Here is a 22,644-nt window from a genome sequence, read left to right on the forward strand (position 1 = left end):
ACCTATTTAATATTTATTTACTTATGGTAATTGTGCCTGTTAGGAGCTATAGTATCCACTAGATTTAAATGTACTTGTTAGTACCTGACAATATTTTATGGTGATAAATCTTAGTATTTTCTTCAATGAATCCTTTCCCTTATTTCTTTCACATTATTGGGGGGGGGGGGGGAAGGAGAATAAAAGATGTTATTGGAAGTGGTATGATCTATAAAATATCCTAAAAAGTGCCTGTTCATTTTTTGTTATTATGGTTGAAAACACTTTTAAGCTGAATTTAAATGCATTATGGAATGTTCTGCAACCCATCTGTATGGCACGTAGGCTGACACTCCAGTAAGCCAATTCACTTGTCCTACCAACTTAAAAATAACTAATCAATTACATTCCTAGTGAGAACTCTTGTATGGTAACAGTAAGTACATCTTTAATTCTTTGCATTTTATTACAGAAAGACATTCTCCAAAGTTTCTGCAAAGACACAGAGTTAGTCTAAGTTGTAAAAATCTCTTTAAATATCTTGTCTTTTCTTTAAAGATACTGATATGTGAATCAATACTCAATCCTTAGCATTATTCTGAGTTCTGGAAGGGGTTCTCAAAACATGGCCTGTGGTCAAGCCAGCATCAGCATCAGTTGGGGATTTGTTAGAAATTCAATTCTGAGGTCCTAACCCAGGCATACTAAATCAGAAACTTTGGATATAGGACCCAGTAATCTTCCTTTTTTTTTTCCAGTTGTGGGGCCTGAACTTTGGGCCTGGGCGTTGTCCCTCAGCTCTTCAGCTCAAGGCTAGTGCTCTACCACTTGAGCCATAGCACCACTTCCGGCTTTTTTTTTTCTGCTCACGTGGTGCTGAGGAATTGAACCTAGGGCCTCATGCATGCGAGGCAAGCACTCTACCACTGAGCCAACTTCCCAGCCCCAGTAATCTTCACTTTTAACAGGCCTTTCTGATAGCTCTGCAGTAGGCTAGAGGTTGAGGAACATTAGTAATAAGAGTAACATATGAATATTATGGAAGTCTAACATTTTCCATGCTTGCAAATCTCAATGTACCTGGGTAATAGCAGGTCTTAATGTGTTTTCCACTTTCTGTCCACATGTGAAATATTTTTAATGTTACAAAGTAGAGCAAAACATAATCTGATGAATCCAAAGTAGAATTCCTACTTTCTACCAATTAATGGTAAGCACTATTTGAAATCTAGCCCTAGTTTCTTTCTCTGTAGTGTTCCTAATTTTGTTGTGATTCTTTAGGACAAAGTTCTTTTATATATATATTTATATTTATATATAATATACATGTCCAATGCATTGATGTTTCATTTTTTAAAAGTTTCAGAAAAATATCTACATTGCTATCTTCATAAGGGAGTCACCCATTTAGATACAAAAGTAACAGATTGTATTGTGGTTGAATGGGATAAAAAGGTCTGTGAGGCTTTAGATGAAAATGCACCACTTTTATGGAAGAGGAAGGCAGCAGATTAGAGCCATCCAGCACTTTCCTACATCTACATGAATCACACAGATGAGTGCAGGGAGAGGTGGGTGGCATGGAAAGGCATAGCAGAAGTACAGCAGAAACAGCAGACAGAGGCTAGTGAAGATCCAGAAACACAAAACTTTAGATTTGTGGGGCTGGGAAGGTGGCTCAGTGGTAGAGCGCTTGCCTTGAATGCATGAGGCCCTGGGTTCGATTCCTCAGCACCACATAAGCAAAAAGAAAAAAAGCCAGAAGTGGCGCTGTGGTGCTGTGGCTCAAGTGGTAGAGCACTAGCCTTGAGCTGAAGAGCTGAGGGACAGCACCCAGGCCCAGAGTTCAGGCCCCACAACCGGGCCAAAAACAAACAATAAAAAAAAAAACTTTAGATTTGTAAAAAGAAAGGGCCCTAACATCTGGCAATAAGATGTCTCTTCCCCTACAAGTGGAGCTTTATACAAGAGGAAAAAGAAAGTCTCAGTGAACTCCAAAAGCACACATTCTGGCACTCTGAGGGGAAAAAAAATGTATAGTTTAAGATGGAAGATCTGTAATCTGTGCAAGGTAAGAATACTTTGCTACTGGTGCCATGGCTGACAATCTCTTAACAGAAGGTGTACAGTCAAAGCTTTTTATTGGGGGTGGGGTGGGGTGGGGATAAGACTCTGCATTTTTGTACCTCCAGTTCCCAAAGTCCTCTTCTCTCCACTGGCTAAATGATTAGGTTGGGACTAGGAAACTGGTTGTGACTTAGACACATACCCCAGGATACAAGTTTAAGAGTAGGAACTGTGATATGAACTGCAGAGAGGAGTAGGAGGTAAGTCTACTTTGGAAATGCAGTTATGACTCTAGGAAGAGGTGTGCTACTAGCAGGTAAATCAGAGAAGTACAGCCACGGTAGGCAAGATCGCTCAGTTCCTACACTTTTCCGCTCTCCTCCCAGCATAGATTGTTTTGACATTACTGATTTCTACACTTTTAGAGTTCCAGAGACATATGCCAAAAATAGCCCGTCATTTTCCATGCCTATACCTGCATCCATACTACAATGGCGAGGCACTTCTGGTGTGAGGGAGGAGATAACTGGATGGTCCACAGGAGCATCCTGAGGGCAGGCAAATGAGCAAGGAAGGTAGTAAAAAAAAATTGCGAGGGCTACACAAAGAATACATTTCATAAGAATAGATGAACAACTGAACAGTGTTTTCAGCTGTCAACCAGCAAGATGAGTAAGGGAGAAAGAAAAGTACTCAAATTAATCATTAAAAAATTAACAGGAATCACATTTTGTGTTAGTTTAAACATCAACATGACCCACATACCTAAGGATAATTTAAAATGATATACTTTCAGCTCACAATTTCAGAAGTTTCCTTGGATCCCTTGATTCTGGTCCCATGGTGAGGAAGACTACATCATGGGAGCAAGAAGGAATTCACATGGAGGGTATTCTTCACTGCATCAGAGAAGAAGCCAAATGAAGCAATAACAGGAAGGAGCCATGGCAAAAGAAAAAAAAAAATCCAAGAATACACTCCAAGTGGCCTGCTTCCTTCAATCAGGCCCTGCTTTCCACAGTCTATAAACATCTCCCAATAGTGTAAGTTTTTAGTCCATTGACAGATTAAACCATCTATTAGGTCAGAGCCATCATGATTTGTCTGGAAACCTCACAAAAACAATGAGAAAGGTATTTTACTAATTGGATTGAGGTACCTTTCAATCCAATCAAGTTGATAGGACTCATCATCACACCCCTCAATAACCCTAAATAAATAGTCTTAACTCTGCAATTAAAAGATGCAAACTAGCAAACTAGTTATGATGTTATGAGGTTACAACTGTACCCTCAGCACATAGGAGGCTGAGACAGTGAGTTTGAGGCCAATCTGGCTACACAGCAAAATATTCTCCCTACATACCCCCACAGAACCTGAGCTACATAGCAAGACTATCTCAATACGTGTACACACATACACACACACACACGTATATACATGCATGAATACATACAGATATACATAGATATGATCAACAAGATCCAAGTATTTTTCTATCTGCAATAAGTACACCTCACTAGCAATGACACCTATGGTCTGGAAGTAAAAAAAAAAAAAAATAGAAAATAATATTCCACACAATTGTAGCTATGCTCAGATCAAACTGAAATTCCATTAAACAGGGTCATTACATACTAAAAGAAAATGAATCCATCAAGATGTTGGGGGATCCAGTTTCATAAAACAAGCACTACCGGTCATAGAGGGAGAGACAGGTGCAGCTACAAAAGGAGAGTAAAACATCCTACTTTTACCTGGAGATGGAGCACCCAGGCTCAGAGTCCTTGTGAGACAGGGAAACACCACCGGTGAAGCCATATGTAGTCTGCATTCAGGCCTCTCATGAAGGCCAGGTAGTTTGAAGAGATTGGGGCCCAGGCATCACACCCTCTACTCCAGCAGAGCTGGAAGATCTTTTTCTGGGGTGAGTAGCAAGCTCCACTGTGAGCTCTTCAAGGGATGCTGGAAGAACAAAAAGTTTGGGCTCAGGGAACAGGTGACATGGTCTGCTCAGACATTTTGCTAGGCTGATCCACCATTTCCCAAGGATTCCAGGTGAGACTTGGCTATGTATGAAGATTGTTACACGTTTTCTCTCAAGTCAGGTTTCTGCTGGGATAATTCTCAGGGCATAGCTTTTCAACCAATATCAGTTGATGGAAGGGGGCCCCTCTGGACTGACTCAGGCCGCTCCTTTTTGACATGGTTGGCTAGCCCTGGCCCTGATAGTGATGCTGGAAGTCTTTAAGGAATTCGCATTGAAGAGATAGGCCTTATCTTCAAAGTTTGGTGGATGTTTCTGAACACAGAGTGTTCAGACTGTGTGAAAAAGTCAGTCATAGTCCGCAAGACCCAGAGGATGGGGGGGACACACTGAGCTCAAGCAGTGAGTTCCAGCTGACTTATGCTTCCTCTTGCACTTCTCTCTCGAGACTGGCCTGTCTGTGGCTCTTCCCAAGTCCCCCTGGGCATGCGGAATCAGGCAACTTGCTTGTTAGAGGGTGACTATTTGGTCTTGTGATGGTGGCCAAGACGTGGAACTTGAATCTCTTACTGGCTTCATTCCTTGCTGGTATGGATCACTGGGCTCCAAGCAGCCCCACCAAGCCAGAGGTTAGAAGAGTTGGTAGGTGGAAGTTTAGGTAGGCAGAGTCCAGGGACTGGTATAGCACCACACTGTGAAAAACCAAGGTAGCAAAGAGGCATTCCTAGTTGAAGGAATCGTGGAGGGCCGCCAACTCTATTCCAGAAACTTATGAGATCATCCAGAGTAAAAAATTAATGAAGTTTCAGAATTGAATTTCATCATAGATTAAAAGCACCTAAGAGACATCTACAGAATATTCTAGCAGCTATGGGTACACATTCTTCTTAGAAGCCTGTAAACTTTCTCCAAAATATAACACACTTTTTAAAACAAGTCATTTATAAAATTATAAAACAAGTCTTAAGTCACTTGAAGTACTTTTTGTATTTTATCACATTATAATGGAATAAAATTATAGAAACTACAGATACAAACACATACTGGTTATCAATGAGTTAGTGAATCATTGGAGAAATACAGCGCGGGTTGTTAAAAACTTCCCAGAATCAAATTTAAATGCCATCACTTTCCAGAATCCAGAAGTTTATAACTATCATTGCCTACATTAAACAAAAAATCAGAGAAATGTCAAATAATCTAATAAAGTATCTTAAGGTTTCAGAAAAGCAAGAACAAGCCAAATTCAAAAATATTAAGACAGAAAGAAATAATAATGATCAGGGTGACATTGATCGATTCACTTTGTCAATCTTTTGATAAATACTTTATTGAATGGCAACTCCTTCGTATAACTACCTAAAGATAAAAAATTTTTAAAGAAATAATAAAGATCAGATACAAAATTATTAAAATGAAAACAAAAATATAAATACAAAGAATTGGTTCTTTGGAAAGATAAACAAGTTAGACAAACCAACTGTAAGCAAACTACCAAAAGAAAATAGAAGACCAAATTAATTCATTTAGAGATAAACAACCAAATGTTGCAGCAGACAGCACTGGAATCCAGAGAATCATTGAGGAATATTTTTTAATACCATTCCAATAAATTGGAAACCCTAGAAGAAATGGACAAATTACTAGTCATATATAACCTACCCAAATTGAAGCAAGTAGATACAAATGATATAAACGTATCAATAAGAGCCATAACAGCCAAGCACTGGTGACTCATACTTATAAGCCCAGTTACTCAGGAGGTTGAGATCTGAGGATCACCGTTCGAAGTCAGACTGAAAAGTCCCATGAGACCCTTATCTCCAATTAACCACTCAAAAACTGGAAGTGGCACTGTGACTCAAGTGCTAGAGCACTAGCCTTGTGCACAAAGAGGTTCAGGGACAGTGCCCAGGCCCTGAGTTCAGGCCCCACAACCAACAACAACAACAACAAAGAAGCTGTAAGATTAAAGTGGTCATCAGAGTCTATTAAAGAAGAAAATATGGATTCACTGACAAGTTCTATCAAACTAATCAGTAAAAGAACTAATCAGTACAAAAACACCAATGCTCTCACCAAATGAGTTCTTAAAACACAAAGGGAAAGAATGTTACAAAATTCATTCTACAAAACCATTATCACTGTCATTTAGCAAAACTAAATGACACAAGAAAATTACAGACCAACTGTTTTAATAAACACAAACATAAAAATCCACAATAAAACCTTTGCAAACTGAAGCCAGTGACTTGTACCTATAATACTAGCTACTTAGTGGCCTGAGATCTGAGGATTAGTTTGAGTACCAGCTGTGAGTAAAACAGAGAGAGTTCAAGGCCCTGAGTTCAAGCCCCAGGACCAGCTCAAAACGTATAAATACATAAAACAAAAACAAAACCCCTGAATTCAATAACACACTAAAATTAGCTGATACCATGATAAAGTTGGTTTAATACCAGAAATATAAGAATGGTTCAGCACATACAAATGAGTAAGCATAATATACTACACAAATAGAATAAAAGACAAAAATTACATGATCATTCCAATAGATAAAGGAAAGGCCTCTGACACAATTCAAAATCCCTTTATGATAAATGCCCTGAAGAAACTTGGAACAGACAGATCACATATTCAATAATAAAGGCAACATATGGCAAACCATAGTCAACATTATACTGAAGGGGAAAAACGGAAAGCATTTCTTCCAGAATCAGTAACTAGACAAGAGTGTTCATTCTTACTACTCTGGTTCATTATAATGCTTGAATTCTTAGAGGAATAATACAAGAGCTCAGAATAAAAGGGATACAAAATTTAAAAGCCAAATTATTCTTGTTTACAATGATGCTAACACTATCACTGTAAACAAAATTGTACCTAATTTCAACTTATACCACAGCCATAGAAACAAAAACAGCATTCTATAGACACAGAAACAGAAGACCACTAGACCTCCCAGAAGTAAGCATATGCAACTAGTCATATGATCCTTGGTAAATGTGCCAAAAACAAATACTGGAAAATAGATATTAATATCCATGTGAGAAAAAAATGGAACATTGAAACTATATCTCAACCTCTTATTCTGTGCAAAAATCAACTCAAAATGGATGAAAGCCTTACCTAGACTTGGAAACTAGAAAAAATTTATGTAAATTATATAAAAAATTTTAGGGCTGGGAAGGTGGCTCAGTGGTAGAGCACTTGCCTTGCATGCATGAGGCCCTGGGTTTGATTCCTCAGCACCACATAAGCAAAAAGAAAAAAGCCAGAAGTGGCGCTATGGCTCAAGTGGTAGAGCACTAGCCTTAAGCTGAAGAGCTGAGAGAGGGGCCCAGAGTTCAGGCCCCATGATCGGACCCAAAAAAAAATTTAAAGAGCAGTTTACTAGATTAAAAATAAAACATCATAGTGGATCAAAGATCTAAATGAAACTTTAAAACATAAAAATTTCAAAATTTAGGCACAGAAAATAACTTTCTGTATAAGACTCCAAAAGCTTAGGAATAATTGACAACTGTAGTGTTAAAATAAAAGGCTTTTGCACTGCAAAGGAAACAGTATCAGAATAAAAAATCAGAATTAGAAGGGTTGAAAATCTTTTCAAAGTATTAATATACAGAATATAAAAACTCAATAAACACAAAAAGTCCAAACAATTCAATAAATGAGCAAGTAATTAGAAGAGATACTTTTCAAATGAAGAATGACAGCCAATAAATTCATGGAAAATGTTGGCAGGCAAAGAAAATACTAAGCAAAACAATATTAAGACTCCATCTCTCTAAGTCAGAATGGCTTTTACCAACAACACAAAAACATTGGTCAAGGATGCAGGAAAAAGAAGAAAAAAAAAACCAAACTTGTATTCTATTATGGCAACATAAATTAGTCAGCCACTATGGGAGCCAATGATTCCTCAAAAAAAAAAAAAAAAAAAAAAAGAATGGAACTTCCATATGATACAGCTATAACTAGTTCTGGTTATATATCCAGAAGGATCAAAGTCAGATTACTATGGCGATTCCTACACACCTAAGTTTATCAGCACACTATTCATGATACTTAAAGTTATGGAATCATCCTTGGTGAACATCAAAAAATGAACTGATAAAAGAAAATGTGGTATACAAATACAATGCAGTTTTATTTAGCCATAACAGAAAATAAAACTAATGTTGTTCACAGAAAAATGCTTGGAACTAGATCATATAAAGCAAAATAAACCAGTCTCACAAAGATAAGTATCACATGTTTTCTTTCATATGTACAATTGAGAGAGGAAAAGGGACATGAAATAAAAGGGGAACTATAGAAAAGAAAGGAAAGGGGTAAAAGAAAGGGTAAGAAAAGAGGGTTAATAAAACCCAAGTACATTTAATCATGTATGGAAAGGTTATAATGAAATTCATTAATATATGCTAATAATAAAATACTATATTACATACCATTCACTTAATTATTAGCATATATTCTCCAAAAGGATTTCATTGTGATTTTCCATATATGCATTTAATAGACTTTGATCAAACAGCCTATTACTTTTTTGGTGGGGATCCAGTCGTGGGGCCTGAACTCTGGGCCTGGGCACTGTCCCTCAGTTCTTCAGCTCAAGGCTAGCGCTCTACCACTTGAGCCACAGCGCCACTTCTGGCTTTTTTCTTTTTGCTTATGTGGTACTGAGGAATCGATCCCAGGGCCTCAGGCATGCAAGGCAAGCGCTCTACCACTGAGCCACCTTCCTAGCACAAACAGCCTATTATTATTCAACCTTGTATAAACAAACTAAAGCTACAATGAAGAAGTTAACATAATTCCAGCATATAAGTCCATTTTTCCAAGGAGGATGAAGGCATTTCCTCCTATCTATAAGATTAGACAACATTTAAATAACAGAAGTTACCAATTATAATAAAAAAATTTCACTTAACTTTGATACATAACAAAGAATTCTACCATGGCAAATTAAAGTGCTTCAGGAAGCACACTTAAATAGCATGGAAAAAAAAAAAAAACTTCCTAAAGCAAGTATACATGGAAGTAAGGATTTGTATAAAGATAATAACATAGTATATAATATATACAAAATTACAGGATTCTAAGAAAATTTTCAAAAAATTAAGAAACACTTAAGCTTAACTGGTTTATTACTTACCTCTTTCTAATAGCGAACCTGTTAAACAGGTACAAGATTAACTTCTTTTTATGTATGCTCAGAATCAAAAGTTAAAACATTACAAACCCTCAGTGAAAAAGAAATTTCATGTAAACTTGGAATTTGACAATAAGGTGGTCTTGCAAACTTAAGAATATATTGTGAAATTATTTTAAGTTAGAAAATGAAACATTTCAAAAGTTTTAACAAAATTCACATGCTTGTTTTTAAAAACAAAATGTTACATACCTCTGAGAAAAATTCACTTTTAAGTAATAATGTACAAAGTTTTGAAATCAAGCATAACGTGTGGTTGCTACTTTCAATTTGAAAAGTAATAGACTCAAAGTTATCTTAACAATTACATAAATAGACCCTTAAAAAGACTTTACAAATTAAAGTTATATTTAAATTTTATCAAAGAATCTACTCAAAATTTAAAAAAATGTAATATATTCTCATTTTAGATGATTTCGGCATCTGGTTAACCTACTAAAATTCCTTAAAGATAAAGAATGGAAACGGGATTCTTCCCTTTCCTTTCCCAACAATCAGAAGTTTTAAGCAAAAGTCTTTTTGAAATGGCATATATCACTTGCAAATAAAATAAGAAAAATTTTTTTTATCAAAATGTCAAACATCTTAAATTTTGTATAAATAACACACACAAAAACCACTATCACATTTTATTTTAGGTACTATATCTTAAATGGAGTAGCACTAGAACAGATGACAACACAAATAATACTTTATACTTATTAAAAATATGTATTTTCTCTTTTTTTAAAAGACATACATTATGAATTTTCTACTGGCATCCTGTAATAAAATTGACAAGCATACTTTTCATCAAGTTGCTCATTTCCTCATTGAGTATGAGACTCTAACAAAGGGAATCTCTTCTGTAACTGTAATAAAAACTTCAAACATAGTCTCTAGACTTCATGTCCTAGCCCACTGTTCGTCTTAATGAGCTTGCACATTTTAGAAACTATGTTATGGCTTATGCTTACATTTAATAATGCGTGACCACAGGTCTCAAAGACTGAAGAATCTTATTGGCAGTCAAGAGCTCAAAGGATGACAACATTCCCAACATTCTTATTCTCAAAAATGTAAAAGAATACTATTCATTATAGTCTTAGAAAAAATTTGGAGATATTTCTATTTAAAAAACGTTCACCACAAACAGATACAAGAGAAACAAATAAGAAAATAGATTGTGTTATTTCTTTGTAAGCTTGTTCCATTTCAAAACATATTCTTTAGGGCTAGGGGAATTTCTTATACAAATAAAATAGACTTTTGTTCCCTTTGCTTTGAAAAATATTTACAATACATGGAACTGTAAGCCAAAAATCATACACCTGCTAAATATCGTCAGATAGTAGTTTGGATGAACATAAACAAGAACGGTGCTACTCAGTTTTCTGAGCACAGTAATTTGTTGGTACGGTGAAGTTATTGTGTATCCGTTGTGGAAAAATTAGAAAACATTACTAATGAACACTAGCCCTTGTGTAAATCACACAAGATGCCAAAGTATAATACATGCACTGTGGTAAAAACTGTACATATTTTTGTGCATCTTCAACAAGGCAAAATTTACACTGTAATTTTCATCTCTCAAAAAGCTGAGTTGACAAATGTTATTTATTTTTTTGCCAGAGAAGGAGATATACTGGCTGATAAAATTCATGAAACTTTACAAAATTTCTTTTTCAAGATCTCCCATCACAGTCATGTACAGGTAGCTTCATGAAGAAAACACTGAACTTTCCAAGTTTTAAGCAGCTATTTTCACATCTCTTCTGGCAAGCATCATGATTTACATAGTAATGATGAGTGATAATAGTCCACAGCAATGTGAAAACCTTTGTTCTGGATTTCTGCTTTGGTCTCAGTGTGCACATTGTTCATTTCTTTCATCCAGCTATGCTGTCCCGTATCTGATCTACCTGATATGCTAGGTCCCTGAAGGAGGGGCGCTGATGGACATTATTATTCCAGCATTCTGTCATGATCAAGTAAATCTGTAAAAATAAATAAACCACACTTATAATGAGTACAAAGCAGTAGGTAGAAGAAATGAATTTGGAATTCCCACTTGATTTTCTTTTTTTTTTGGCGGTTGTGGGGCTTGAACTCTGGGCCTGAGCTCTGTCCCTCAGCTCTTCAGCTCAAGGCGAGTGCTCTACCACTTGAGCTACAGCACCACTTCCGGTTTTCTAGTGGTTTATTGGAGATAGGCATCTCACGGTCTCTCCTGCCCGGGCTGGCTTTGAACCGCGATCCTCAGATCTCAGCCTCCTGAGTAGCTAGGATTACAGGCGTCAGCCACTGGCGCCCGGCTCCCACTTGATTTTCTAATACTGGGCATGTGTCATAATTAAATCTTGATTCACAATGACTTGGTTATGTTATTTATCTAAGTGCTCAGTAATTTCAATGATCTCTGAGTAAAAAGGAAAAGATCGTGCATGATTGCTATGGACTTAAAAAATCATTAGCTGGGTGTTGGTGGCTCAAGTCTGTAATCCTAGATAGTCAGAAGCCCTAGATCTGGGAATCACAATTGAAAGCCAGTCCCGGAAAGAAAGCTCATGAGACTTTTATTTTTTCAGTTGAGAGGCTTGACATCATGGCCCGAGTGAGTCCCTAAGCTCAAGGATCACACTCTACCACTTTGAGCCACAGCTCCACTTTTGGTTTTATGAATGGTTAACTGAAGAAAAGGGTCTCATGGGCATTGTTCTGCCTGGGCTGCCTTCAAACCTCAATCCTCAGATCTCAGCCTCTTAAGTAGCTAGGATTACAGGCATGAGCCACTAGTGTGTCCTGCAGCCCATGATAATTTTAATTCCAATTAAGAACCAAAAAAAAACCAAAGTGAAGCCATGATATAATGCTAGCCTTGAGCTCAGAAGCTCAAGGACAGAACCCAGGCCCTGAGTTCAGCCCTAGGATCAACGTGTATGCAAGCACACACACACACACACACACACACACACACACACACACACACACACACACACACACACACACCACCAAAAAAAAAAAAAACAACACAAAACAAAACAAAAAAAAACTTGTTACCTCATCTGGGCATCCATCTGGTCTTGGTAATCTTCCATTGTTCTTCAGAAGTTCTATCAAATGGAATACAATCATCTGTCCTTGTTTATCATTACCAATCATACGCATAAACTCCTGAAATACAAGTCTACTTTTCAGTGATTTGATAATACACATTCAATCATACTTACAAAAAGTACAAATTAAATATAACTTATTTCATATCAATTTGGCAAAATATCCTAAAAATGTAATGGTTAACATGGCAAATGATACACCCATTATGCACTATTATTTATTTATTTTTTATTTATTTTTTGGGGGGGGGGTCCGGTCATGGGGCCTGAACTCTGGGTCTGGGCTCTGTCCCTCAGCTCTTCAGCTCAAGGCTAGCGCTCTACCACTTGAGCCACAGTGCCACTTCCGGCTTTTTTCTTTTTGCTTATGTGGTGCTGAGGAATCGAACCCAGGGCCTCATGCATGCAAGGCAAGTGCTCTACCATTGAGCCACCTTCCCAGCCCTGCACTATTATTTATATATAATCTTGTATAGCTTTCTAGAAATTATTTTGAAATCATCAAAGTCTTTACCAGTCCATTACCTCTCACCTATAACCTATATCTTTATTTTTGTTCATTATATTTATTTTCTTTACATTTATTCTTACTTACATGATAGCCAGTGATAAACATAAATATTTATGTTAAGAATGTTCACTGAAATGTTATATAGAATGAGTGAAAATAGAAAATGATTATATATAAAACTAGAAATATATAACTATAATGGAATGTTGTCCAACAATTAGAAATAATATATGTAGTAAAGATTTACTAATATAGTAAAATATTCATAAATGTAATACTTAATGAAATGGGAAGATAGAAAACTACATAGCATGATATTAATTTTATGAAACTATTTTTTCATGAAAATTCACTCTCTTATTTAAAATTTGGAAAAACATAGAGGAAAATATCACAATGTTAACATGGTTGCCTTTGAGTAACTATATCAGGAATGATTTTCATTTTTTCATATTTTTCTATATTGAAAGAAATCTATATTGAACAGTAAAATTTAGGTAGAAAGATTTATTCTGAATTTTGTAAGTTCTAGAATGAAGGAGCTTACCAAACATACTTAAAATATTAATAAGAGAATAATAGTTTGGAGGTAGCCTTTTTCTAAATGTTTGTATGCAGCCTTCACAAAAAAGCCAATCAGGAACATGAGGCTCTGAGTTCAAGCTCCAGTACTGGCACAAAAATACACCAATCAACCAATAAATAAATAAATACCATTGTATTACAAAAAAGTTGTGAAACATCAACATAGCAGAAATAAGGCTGCTATCCTCAGAAGAGCTTTACCCTAGGGTAAAGCTTTACCCTAGGGTAAAGTAATGAGGTCAAATTCCCATTGGGAATGGGATTAAAAGAGATTAATGCTAATGTCATAGAGTGTGTCAGTTCTCAACAGAACAAACTACTTTACAGAAAGAACAAGACTGACTCCTTCTGGCTCTCTAGCTTCAAGTGTTGCAATATGCTTGCTTCGGCATGCTAATTATCTTTTTGCCTACCTATCTGTTATGTTGCGATTCAGCAAACAGGTCCTCCACAGGAGGCTGGAACAGACAAGATGGTTTGATACTGAACTTTCAGTCTCCAAAAACAATGAGTTAAATAAATTGCTTTTTATTACAAGGTACTCAGTATCAGATCATTTGTTATAGTAACAGAAAATGTACTAATACACCACACAGTGCTATAAATACACCACATAGTGCTATAAAACCCTTCTTCATTAAGAAAATTAAATTTAGTGAATAAACTTAGTGGTTTTGATGAAAACTGCCTTTAAATAAGCAATAAGAGGCTTGAAAATTAGCTCATGACTTATTCTTTTGATAAAGCCTTTCCAAAAAGCAAAGGTGATGGTGAAATAAAAAGTATAATATACTGACCACTGGTGGACTTTTACTCTTCTCAATATATGTGAAAAGTTCATACAAAACCACTCCAAAACTCCAAACATCTGAGGCCACAGAAAACCTGCTCTCTGTCAGTGACTCTGGAGCATACCTGTAATTCATAAAGAACATTTAAAAGTTATTTGATGTGCCAACTCTTGATTTTTAATCTCTTGGAGATATTGTTTATAGAGTTTATATATGTATATATATATATATATACATACATATATATATATATATGTATATATACTTTTAAACTCATCAGTCTAAAAACAGATCTCTATAGCCATCTCTGTAATAAAAGTAAACGCAATAACGGAAACAAGATATTCATTAGCCACAGGCCAAAACTCTCTTGGATAGTATTCTATTTAAAAAACTATTGATTAAACAAGGTACTGGTGCCTCAAGCCTGCATTTCTGGCTATTCAAGAGGCTGAAATATGAGAACTAAGGTTCAAAACCAGAGGCCAGAAAAAAAAGCCAAAACCAAAAAACCAGAAGTGGAGGTGTGTCAAGTCGCAAAGTGCCAGCCTTGAGCAAAAAACCCAATCAGGAGCATGAAGCCCTGAGTTCAAGCTCCAGTATCGACATAAAAATACACCAACCAACCAACAAATAAAAAAATACCATTGTATTACAAAAAAAGTTGTGAAACATCAACATATCAGAAATCAGGCTGCTATCCTCAGAAGAGCTTCCTTAAAATGCTGACTTTTGAGTAGTGGCTTTCATGCACTTTCTATAATTCCTGAAACAAAAGTGACTCACTCTTCTCTCATTTAAAGAAACTTTTCCTTAGATAGTATCATCCACCTAAATACTAAAGATTCCTGAATTTATAACCATGGTTTTGATCTTTAATTCTCCAGACATACCCAACATTTTCACATTAAATGTCTAAAGGCAAACAGAACACCATTCCCACCTTTCCAAATATTGCTAATTATTTTACTTTCCTTATACAATCATTAGTGTCAAAATCTGTTTGATTTTTATTTTTATTTTTCCCAGTATTGGAGAATAAACTCAGGGCCCCTACTTGCTGTGCAGATACTATAACAGCCTCTTTTTGGATAGCTATTTTCAAAGTAGGTCATTGGTTTATTCTCAGGCCAGCCTGGGCTTCAATCTTTATCTTTGTTTCCCCATGTCCCAGAATGACAGGCATATGCCATTATATGAAACCACTGTGCTTCCTCGGTAGCTAAGATGAAGTTTCATGAACTTCTTTTGGCCCAGGTTGGACTAGAACCATGATGATCTCTCAATTCTAAGTAGCTAGGACTATACCAAGCTGAAAATCTTAAGAATTATTTTTTTTACTCTTCATTTCAATGTCTAATGAGCTACCAATTCCTTAGATCCTTATGACCACTATGGAGATTGGCAAACCAGCTGCAAAGTAACCCGGATGGCATAAAGATTGCCCAAATGGTACTCTGTAGTAAGAACAAAATAAGGATCCTCTGGCAGGCAATAAAATCCATGAGGCTCTTATCTCCAATTAACCACCAGAAAACAGGAACTGGTGCTATAACTCAAAGTGAGAGAGCACTAGCCTTAAAAGGAAAAGGCACAGGGACAATGCCCAGGCCCTGCGTTCAAGCTCCACAATTAAAAAAAAAGAAGAAGGATGCTCTATGCATCCTGAAACTATGCTTCAATATTTAAAACTACTTAAGTAGAAGCTTTTCCTCTCGTTTTTTTTTGTTTTAATTAATTGTACTAAGGAGTTTTAATTCAACAAGTCAGTAGATGAGTAAAATGCATCTTTCATCTTTTTTTCAGTAAAATCGAAAAGGAATGGCCAGATGTGATAGGTCATGCCTGTAACCCCAAAGACTAGCCGAGGAGGAGACGGGGAGGATTGAGGTTTAATGCCAGCCAGGCAAAATTAATGAGATCTCCTACCATATCAATAAATAGCTCAGTCATGCGTGTCTGTGATCTCATCTAGGTGGGTATCATAGTATAGGTAGAATTGTGAACTGAGAAGAAATGTGAAACCTTACCTGAAAAATAATAAAAGCTAAAAAGGGATGACATGTGGCTCAAATGGTATAGTACCCCAACTAGAAGTATGAGGGCCTGAGTTCAGACCCCATATAAAAAAAGAAACAGACTGCCAGCTAGCAGATAATTTTCATCATATTCCACTATATAGTTTTTACATATATATACATGTATGCATATTTATATGTATATGTATAAATATATCATGTGGTTTGGAAATATTTTTTTTGGTGCCAGTTCTGGGGCTTAGGGCTTAGATGCTGAATGTTGCCTCACTTTTGCTCAAAGTTAGAACTCTACCCTTGTGCCAAAACTCCACTTTCAGCTTTCTGTTGATTAACCGGAGATAAAAGTCTCAGGGACTGTTCTGCCTGGGCTAGCTTTGAATCATGATCCTCAGACCTCAGCCTACTGAGTAGCTAGGCTTACAGACATCAGCCACCAGCACCCAGGTCTGGGAAATATTTTTATAACTAAATGAGTCAAATGCTCCAAAATCTGAAACAACTTGAGCATCATGTAAATGACATGTTTAGATTTCAGAGTATTTTGAATTTTCAGTTTGGGACTCAATCTGTAATAATAATAACATATACTCCAAAGGTTGTTATGAGGATTAAATATAAAATAACCCATAAAATGTTTACTATTATTAAGCATTAATACTGTATAGTCAAAAATAATAAGAAAAGTGAACTTTGTGTTATATGATTATATTTTATTTTGTTGAAAAATACTGTACTCACCAGAATATGGGACTTTCACCAGGTTCTTTCACTTTATAGTACTCTTTGTCTTGTGGCAAGACTTTAGTTAATCCAAAATCTCCAATTTTAACTCTGTTCTCATTCTCTACCAATATATTTCTTGTTGCCAGATCCCTGTGGATGTATCTTTTCGTACCAAGATACTCCATACCCTGTGGAGAAAATAAAATTTTTCTTGTAGTTGTATAAGCATGATTTAAATGGTCTTGTTCCTTTAATTCCTTTTATTAGCTAAGGAAAAGTTTACAGGATTTCTAAATTAGTTCAACAAGCTCATTTGGTCCACAACAAATAACTAGGATGTTAGATACCTTGCATATCTGAGACGTATACTGCAGAAGTTTTTTGTGATCTATCCGTTCTTTATGTTTTTGAAGATAGTCTCGTAAACTTCCATAAGGTAAATACTCCATAATTAATCTTAAATTACGCCGGCCTTTTAATACACAAACAGAACATAATACGTTACTACTTTATTATATTTTACTGATGAAATTTGGGAAAAAGCATATATAAAAGACATATATATGTATACACACATATATATGCATACATGAATATAAGATGATAAATCTTTATTACAAGTGAAAAGTAATTAGTTGTTTAGAACACAAACTTTTTCTTTTTCATCAGAAATGAGACATTAATTAATACAATTACTTTTTACACATTTATAATAAAAATCAAATGAAAACAACTGTTTAAGTTTTTTCATTTAAGTCTTTAACCTCTAGACCATCACAATGGAAAGCAAACTTCAGTAAGTACAGACAAAAGACACTGGTATGCATCTGTTATTTTTGTAAATTGATAGTGCCTGTTAGAAGGGCTTTCAAGAGAAAGTAGCTCTGAACTCAGTTTTAATCTTCGCTAGTCCAAAGACTGTGAAAATACTGAAATGGGAGATAAATGTGAGATTTTGCTTGGCAGGCTTTCAAAATAAAATAATGATCATTTCATACTGCTAGAAATTATTTTTATGCTTTAAGATTTAGTGATGATTTTAACTAAAACACCAGTTATTTTTTTAAAAAAGCTTTAAAAGTTTTAGACTTCTGTAACTCTTTCAGCTTAACTAATAAACCTTTCTTTTCTCCTCATTTATACTAAACAAGTGTATCTCTTCTAAAAATATTTTCATTAAAAATATAAGGAAATATCATTTCTTTTTTTAAAAAAAGTATATGCTTGTTAAAAGTATACTCTGGAAAAAGTGGTAAGGAGAATGACTGGTTAACCAGCTAAAGATTTCCTGAGCCTACTATCACTACACTGCATCTCCAGTCATTTAGAACATCTCTCTGGTATTGGCATATGCTAAGCCCAGATCTTCAAATAGTTTTATGTTTCCATTACCATTTGAATTTAACAGTTTCTATAGGCAACATACCAGCACTGTAGCACACTCCTTTGTACTTGACAATGTTGTCATGCTGCAGGGATTTCAAGATTTCAATTTCCCTTTCAAAATCTCTGAGGTGCTCTTCAGTACTGTGCTGGAGCTTTTTAACAGCCACTACCTCCCCAGTGTTGTCCTGCAGAGGGTCATATCGGCACATTTCCACACTTCCAAAATTACCCTAAACAACACAATACGTCGGTTAGAAGACTTGAGTTTTTCAAAATAAAATTACTAATGCTAATTATATATGAAGTCTCAAGAGCTAGAAGTAATAGGCATATCACTAAGCTTTTATTTGGCAAGTTTTAGAGCAAGAAAATGGCATGATTTCAACAAGTTGGTATATAAAACTTAACTTCTTCAAAAGAATTATATACTGAAATATAAATTACTTGAAAAATGCATTCATACAAATGATGAATCATTTACTAATACAAGAGTAATGCTAGAGGATCCCTAAATTTTTATCACTCACTGTCAGGAAGAACTTTTCTTCTTTACAATATTCCCTTTGACATCATTAACAGTGAGGGTCTATTATGGACTACTGTGTCCCCCTAAAATGTTTATGACGAAATTCTAATTCCCAATGTGGCTTGGAAATAGAGCCTTATGTAGGAGTGATAAATGTTAAATTAAGACATAAGAGTGAGGTTCTAATGCCTTATGGTTAGGCTAAAAAACAGAAACAGAGCTAGAAAAAGTCTTCACTAGAAACCAAACCCTGATAGGTCTCTGATCTTATGACTTTTGAGCCTCTAGAACTGTGAAAACTAATAATGCTTGTTTAAGTCAACCATTCTATGGCATTTTATTATGGTAGCCCAATAAAACTAATATATAGTCAATAGTCTGCTTTAAGAAATTAAGGTATTTTAAGACAGGAGGCAGTGGCATAAGCCTGTGATTCCTAGCTACTCAGGGAGGCTTAGATTTGCGGACTGACGTTCAAAGCCAGCCCAAGCAGAAAAGCCTGTAAAACTCCAATTAACTACCAAAATAACCTGGAAGTAGAGCTGTGGCTCAAATAGAGAGTATTAGCCTTGAATAAAAAAGTTCAGACACAGCATCCAAGCCTTGAGTTCAAGCCCTAGGTAACCAGCACAAAAGAAAAAAAAAAGAAGGCATTTTTAGACTATGGAATATATATAGATATACATACATATGTATATATATGGAATAGAGAGAGAGAAAGAGAGAAAGAAATACATTTGAGGTCAGTTTTTAAGGAAATTTACTCTTAAGACTTATCTACAAAGTACAAAATGTCATGTCAAAACCAGCTTTACAATGTCGGTGGGGGGGGGGGGTATGATTGGGTGGGGGGGAGGGGGGAGGCTGGGAAGGGAGGTGAAGGGTAAACAAAGGAGGAGGCTGCAATGCTTGGTAAGAAATGTATGCATTATCCTGCCCATGTAATTGTAACCCCTCTGTACAGTATGTTCTCAAATAAAATTAAATAAAAAAAAAAAAAAAAAAAGACATCTACATAGGATTGGTAAGCTGATACCTAACACTTAAAGTCAAGTATAGGGTTTTGGTATTAATCCCAATTAGTGTATTTAAGATATTATTGAATTCTCTAGGAATGTAGATCTTGAGCAACTTTATTTCCTGTTATGTACTTGAAATCTTCTTTAAAACCTAAACTATAGTTTGGAAGGACACAAGGTGGATAAGACCTAGGACTCAGGCCAAACAGAACAGAGCTAGAATTTTGGTTCACTAATTCATCTCATTGTGACCTTGGGAAGTTCTATTCCCTTTCTGAACATCATTATTTTTTTCCTCCCTAAAATAGAGACAGTAAAATATCTATCTCAAACTGATATTTTTCAGAAATTACTGTAAAATAATATCTTAAAATTTAACACTGAGAAATTAAGGGTTTTATATCTTTTCCCCTGAGTTAAACAGCTTCCTAGATTCCTGACTCAAAAAACTGAAGATAATTAAGTATTGCTTTTGGCTGTTAAGGGTAATTTGTTACACACCAATACACCTAATACACCCAAGATATCTGAACTTTTTGTTCTCATTGCTACATTACTTCAAAGATAACCAAGAGTATTTTTTAAACAAAGATAAATGAGCAAAGTATTAATATGGCTATGCCAATATTTTAGTATAACCTCCAATGTTTAGCTCTAGGGAAGCTCAATTTGGAACTTATAGTTTAATTTTAAGGCCTAAATGAGACCTTTTATATCTATGCCAAAATCTACTTCATAACAATAAATAATCTGGAAGCTTATACTTATGCAAGCAAGCTTAGAGGAAGAAGGGAGAGAGTAATACTGTGGTTACACCTTCTAAAATGAGCCTTTTCTGGCCTTGCTTACAACCTACAGGCTATCATGACCTTGCCGGAGGCTGTCTTAGTGAACTTTCTCCAGTCAATGTCCTAGGCAGCAAGCAATCAGAGGATTTTTTTTTTCCCCTGAGATGTCTAAGGACAGGCAGAAATATTTGAGTATTCCTTTCTCTGCTTCACTAAGTCACACATCATGAACTACAAACTCCTGTCAAGCAAGAGTCCCATGGTCATAGCAATTTGTGAAGTATTGCCTCCTTTATCATCCTCTTGAAGATGTTCAATGTACATTATGTGTGACAGGCTCTGAGATGTTCTTCTGCAATGAAAGTTGCTTATGTAATACAAAATTTCTCTAATATCTGACAAGCCTTTTTTTCTACAGATAACCCTTAGAATGGTCAAAAATGAATTTTTAAAGATTTTTTTTTTTTTTGGATCCGGTCGTGGGGTCTGAACTCTGGGCCTGGGCACTGTCCCTCAGCTCTTCAGCCCAAGGCTAGCGCTGTACCACTTGAGCCACAGTGCCACTTCCGGCTTTTTTCTTTTTGCTTATGTGGTGCTGAGGAATCGAACCCAGGGCCTCATGCATGCAAGGCAAGCGCTCTACCACTGAGCCATCTTCCCAGCCTAAGATTCTTCAAAGCCTCTAGATATTTGCACACAGTGAGACGGAAGGAAGATTTCCTCAGGAGAGGAACACAAAGGCTCAGTGCCTATGTGCATCTGATCAGATAAAGTAATATTTATCTAAATGAACTCCAGGAAATGGAAACAAGATTTTTTCTTTGTTGTGGGTTTTCTTTTCTTTTCTTTTGTCTTGTTTGTTCATTTATCTGTCTTAAAAAGGGCAAGAGGGGGAAACAGAAATGGAGAGACAAAGGGTGAAAAAATGGAGCAGTCATTAGACACTAACCTGAAAATGGAACTATACAACTTATGGGTAGACACGGGAGGGAAAAACTGGGAGAGAGCGAGGCAAAGGGTGACACTGTCCAAAACGAAGGGTACTCATTACCTGACTTACATAACTGTAATCCCCTCATCACCTTTCTACTAACGATAAAAAAGAAAAGGATTGTCTAAAGTCTTTTCATCTTCCTGAATAAAGGGTTGTATGACCGTACTCTATTTGAAAAACTTGCGATAATTTACCTTCCCAAGTTGCTGTAGAAATTTCAAGTGTCTCTCTTCAAATTGTGTAGGGTCCCTGTCTTCAAAAGCACCAGAAAACCCTAGAGCACCTATCCTCATGTTTGGTAACATATCATTTTCTGTTAATAGTTCATAATCTAGACAAATAAAGAATATAATTATCTTAGGTTGGCAAATACATTCTTCGGGTGAAATCATACATATTCAAGTTGATAAAATAATCACAATGAGTTAGAAACACTAAGTGATATAGAAAAACTAAAACCAGCTTATAGATTATATTAATGGGAACTTTATTTCTCATAACCTGATAGGTTCTTAAGAAAAATCTTGCAAAGGATGATTACTTTCCTAAAATATAGTTTTAATATTCACAAAGGTTATAATGAACAGTACTGAAGCACTTATTAAATACCTACATAACTTTAGCTCAATATCTAAAAGGAGGTTAGAACAAACAAGTCTACCTCATGTTTAGAAAATTAATTATAAAATAGAGTTGTTATTAAGAAGTCAAAAATCGAGTAAACAATAAAGAGTTGTTATTACAAAGTCAATTCAGCCAAATAAACACGCTTCTCATTAACTGGAAAACTAAAAACAGGCTGGAGTCTCAAAATTCCCTTCCATAGGCATAAATTGTGTTTTTTTTTCATTTAAAGGAACAAATGAGTAAATAAAATTAGGTTACTGAAGGAGAAAAGGGCCTTTTTAAAAACAAAAAAATACACAAAGTATGAGA

At 35.7% G+C, this 22,644-nt stretch overlaps 1 protein-coding gene across 3 annotated transcripts in view; it reads right to left on the reverse strand.

The window, feature by feature from the left end:
* Nucleotides 1–9,063: 9,063 nt before the first annotated feature.
* The window catches only part of Jak2 (Janus kinase 2), a 51,968-nt gene continuing 38,387 nt past the window's right edge, over nt 9,064–22,644 (reverse strand). For 2 of the 3 annotated variants that reach the window (XM_042699336.1, XM_042699335.1), the window contains exons 19-25: nt 21,903–22,039; nt 18,422–18,611; nt 17,343–17,467; nt 17,011–17,183; nt 14,240–14,357; nt 12,291–12,404; nt 9,064–11,227 (exon numbers count right to left, since the gene is read on the reverse strand). In XM_042699336.1, the coding sequence (XP_042555270.1) occupies nt 11,120–11,227; nt 12,291–12,404; nt 14,240–14,357; nt 17,011–17,183; nt 17,343–17,467; nt 18,422–18,611; nt 21,903–22,039 (965 nt within the window). In that variant the 3' untranslated portion in view covers nt 9,064–11,119. Of the gene's footprint in view, nt 11,228–12,290; nt 12,405–13,855; nt 13,901–14,239; nt 14,358–17,010; nt 17,184–17,342; nt 17,468–18,421; nt 18,612–21,902; nt 22,040–22,644 lie in introns of those variants that run through there. The other variant, XM_042699338.1, reaches the window with a different exon arrangement.

The sequence above is a fragment of the Dipodomys spectabilis genome, unplaced genomic scaffold (assembly GCF_019054845.1).
Source record: "Dipodomys spectabilis isolate Male_0828 unplaced genomic scaffold, ASM1905484v1 ptg000241l, whole genome shotgun sequence".
NCBI lineage: Eukaryota > Metazoa > Chordata > Mammalia > Rodentia > Heteromyidae > Dipodomys > Dipodomys spectabilis.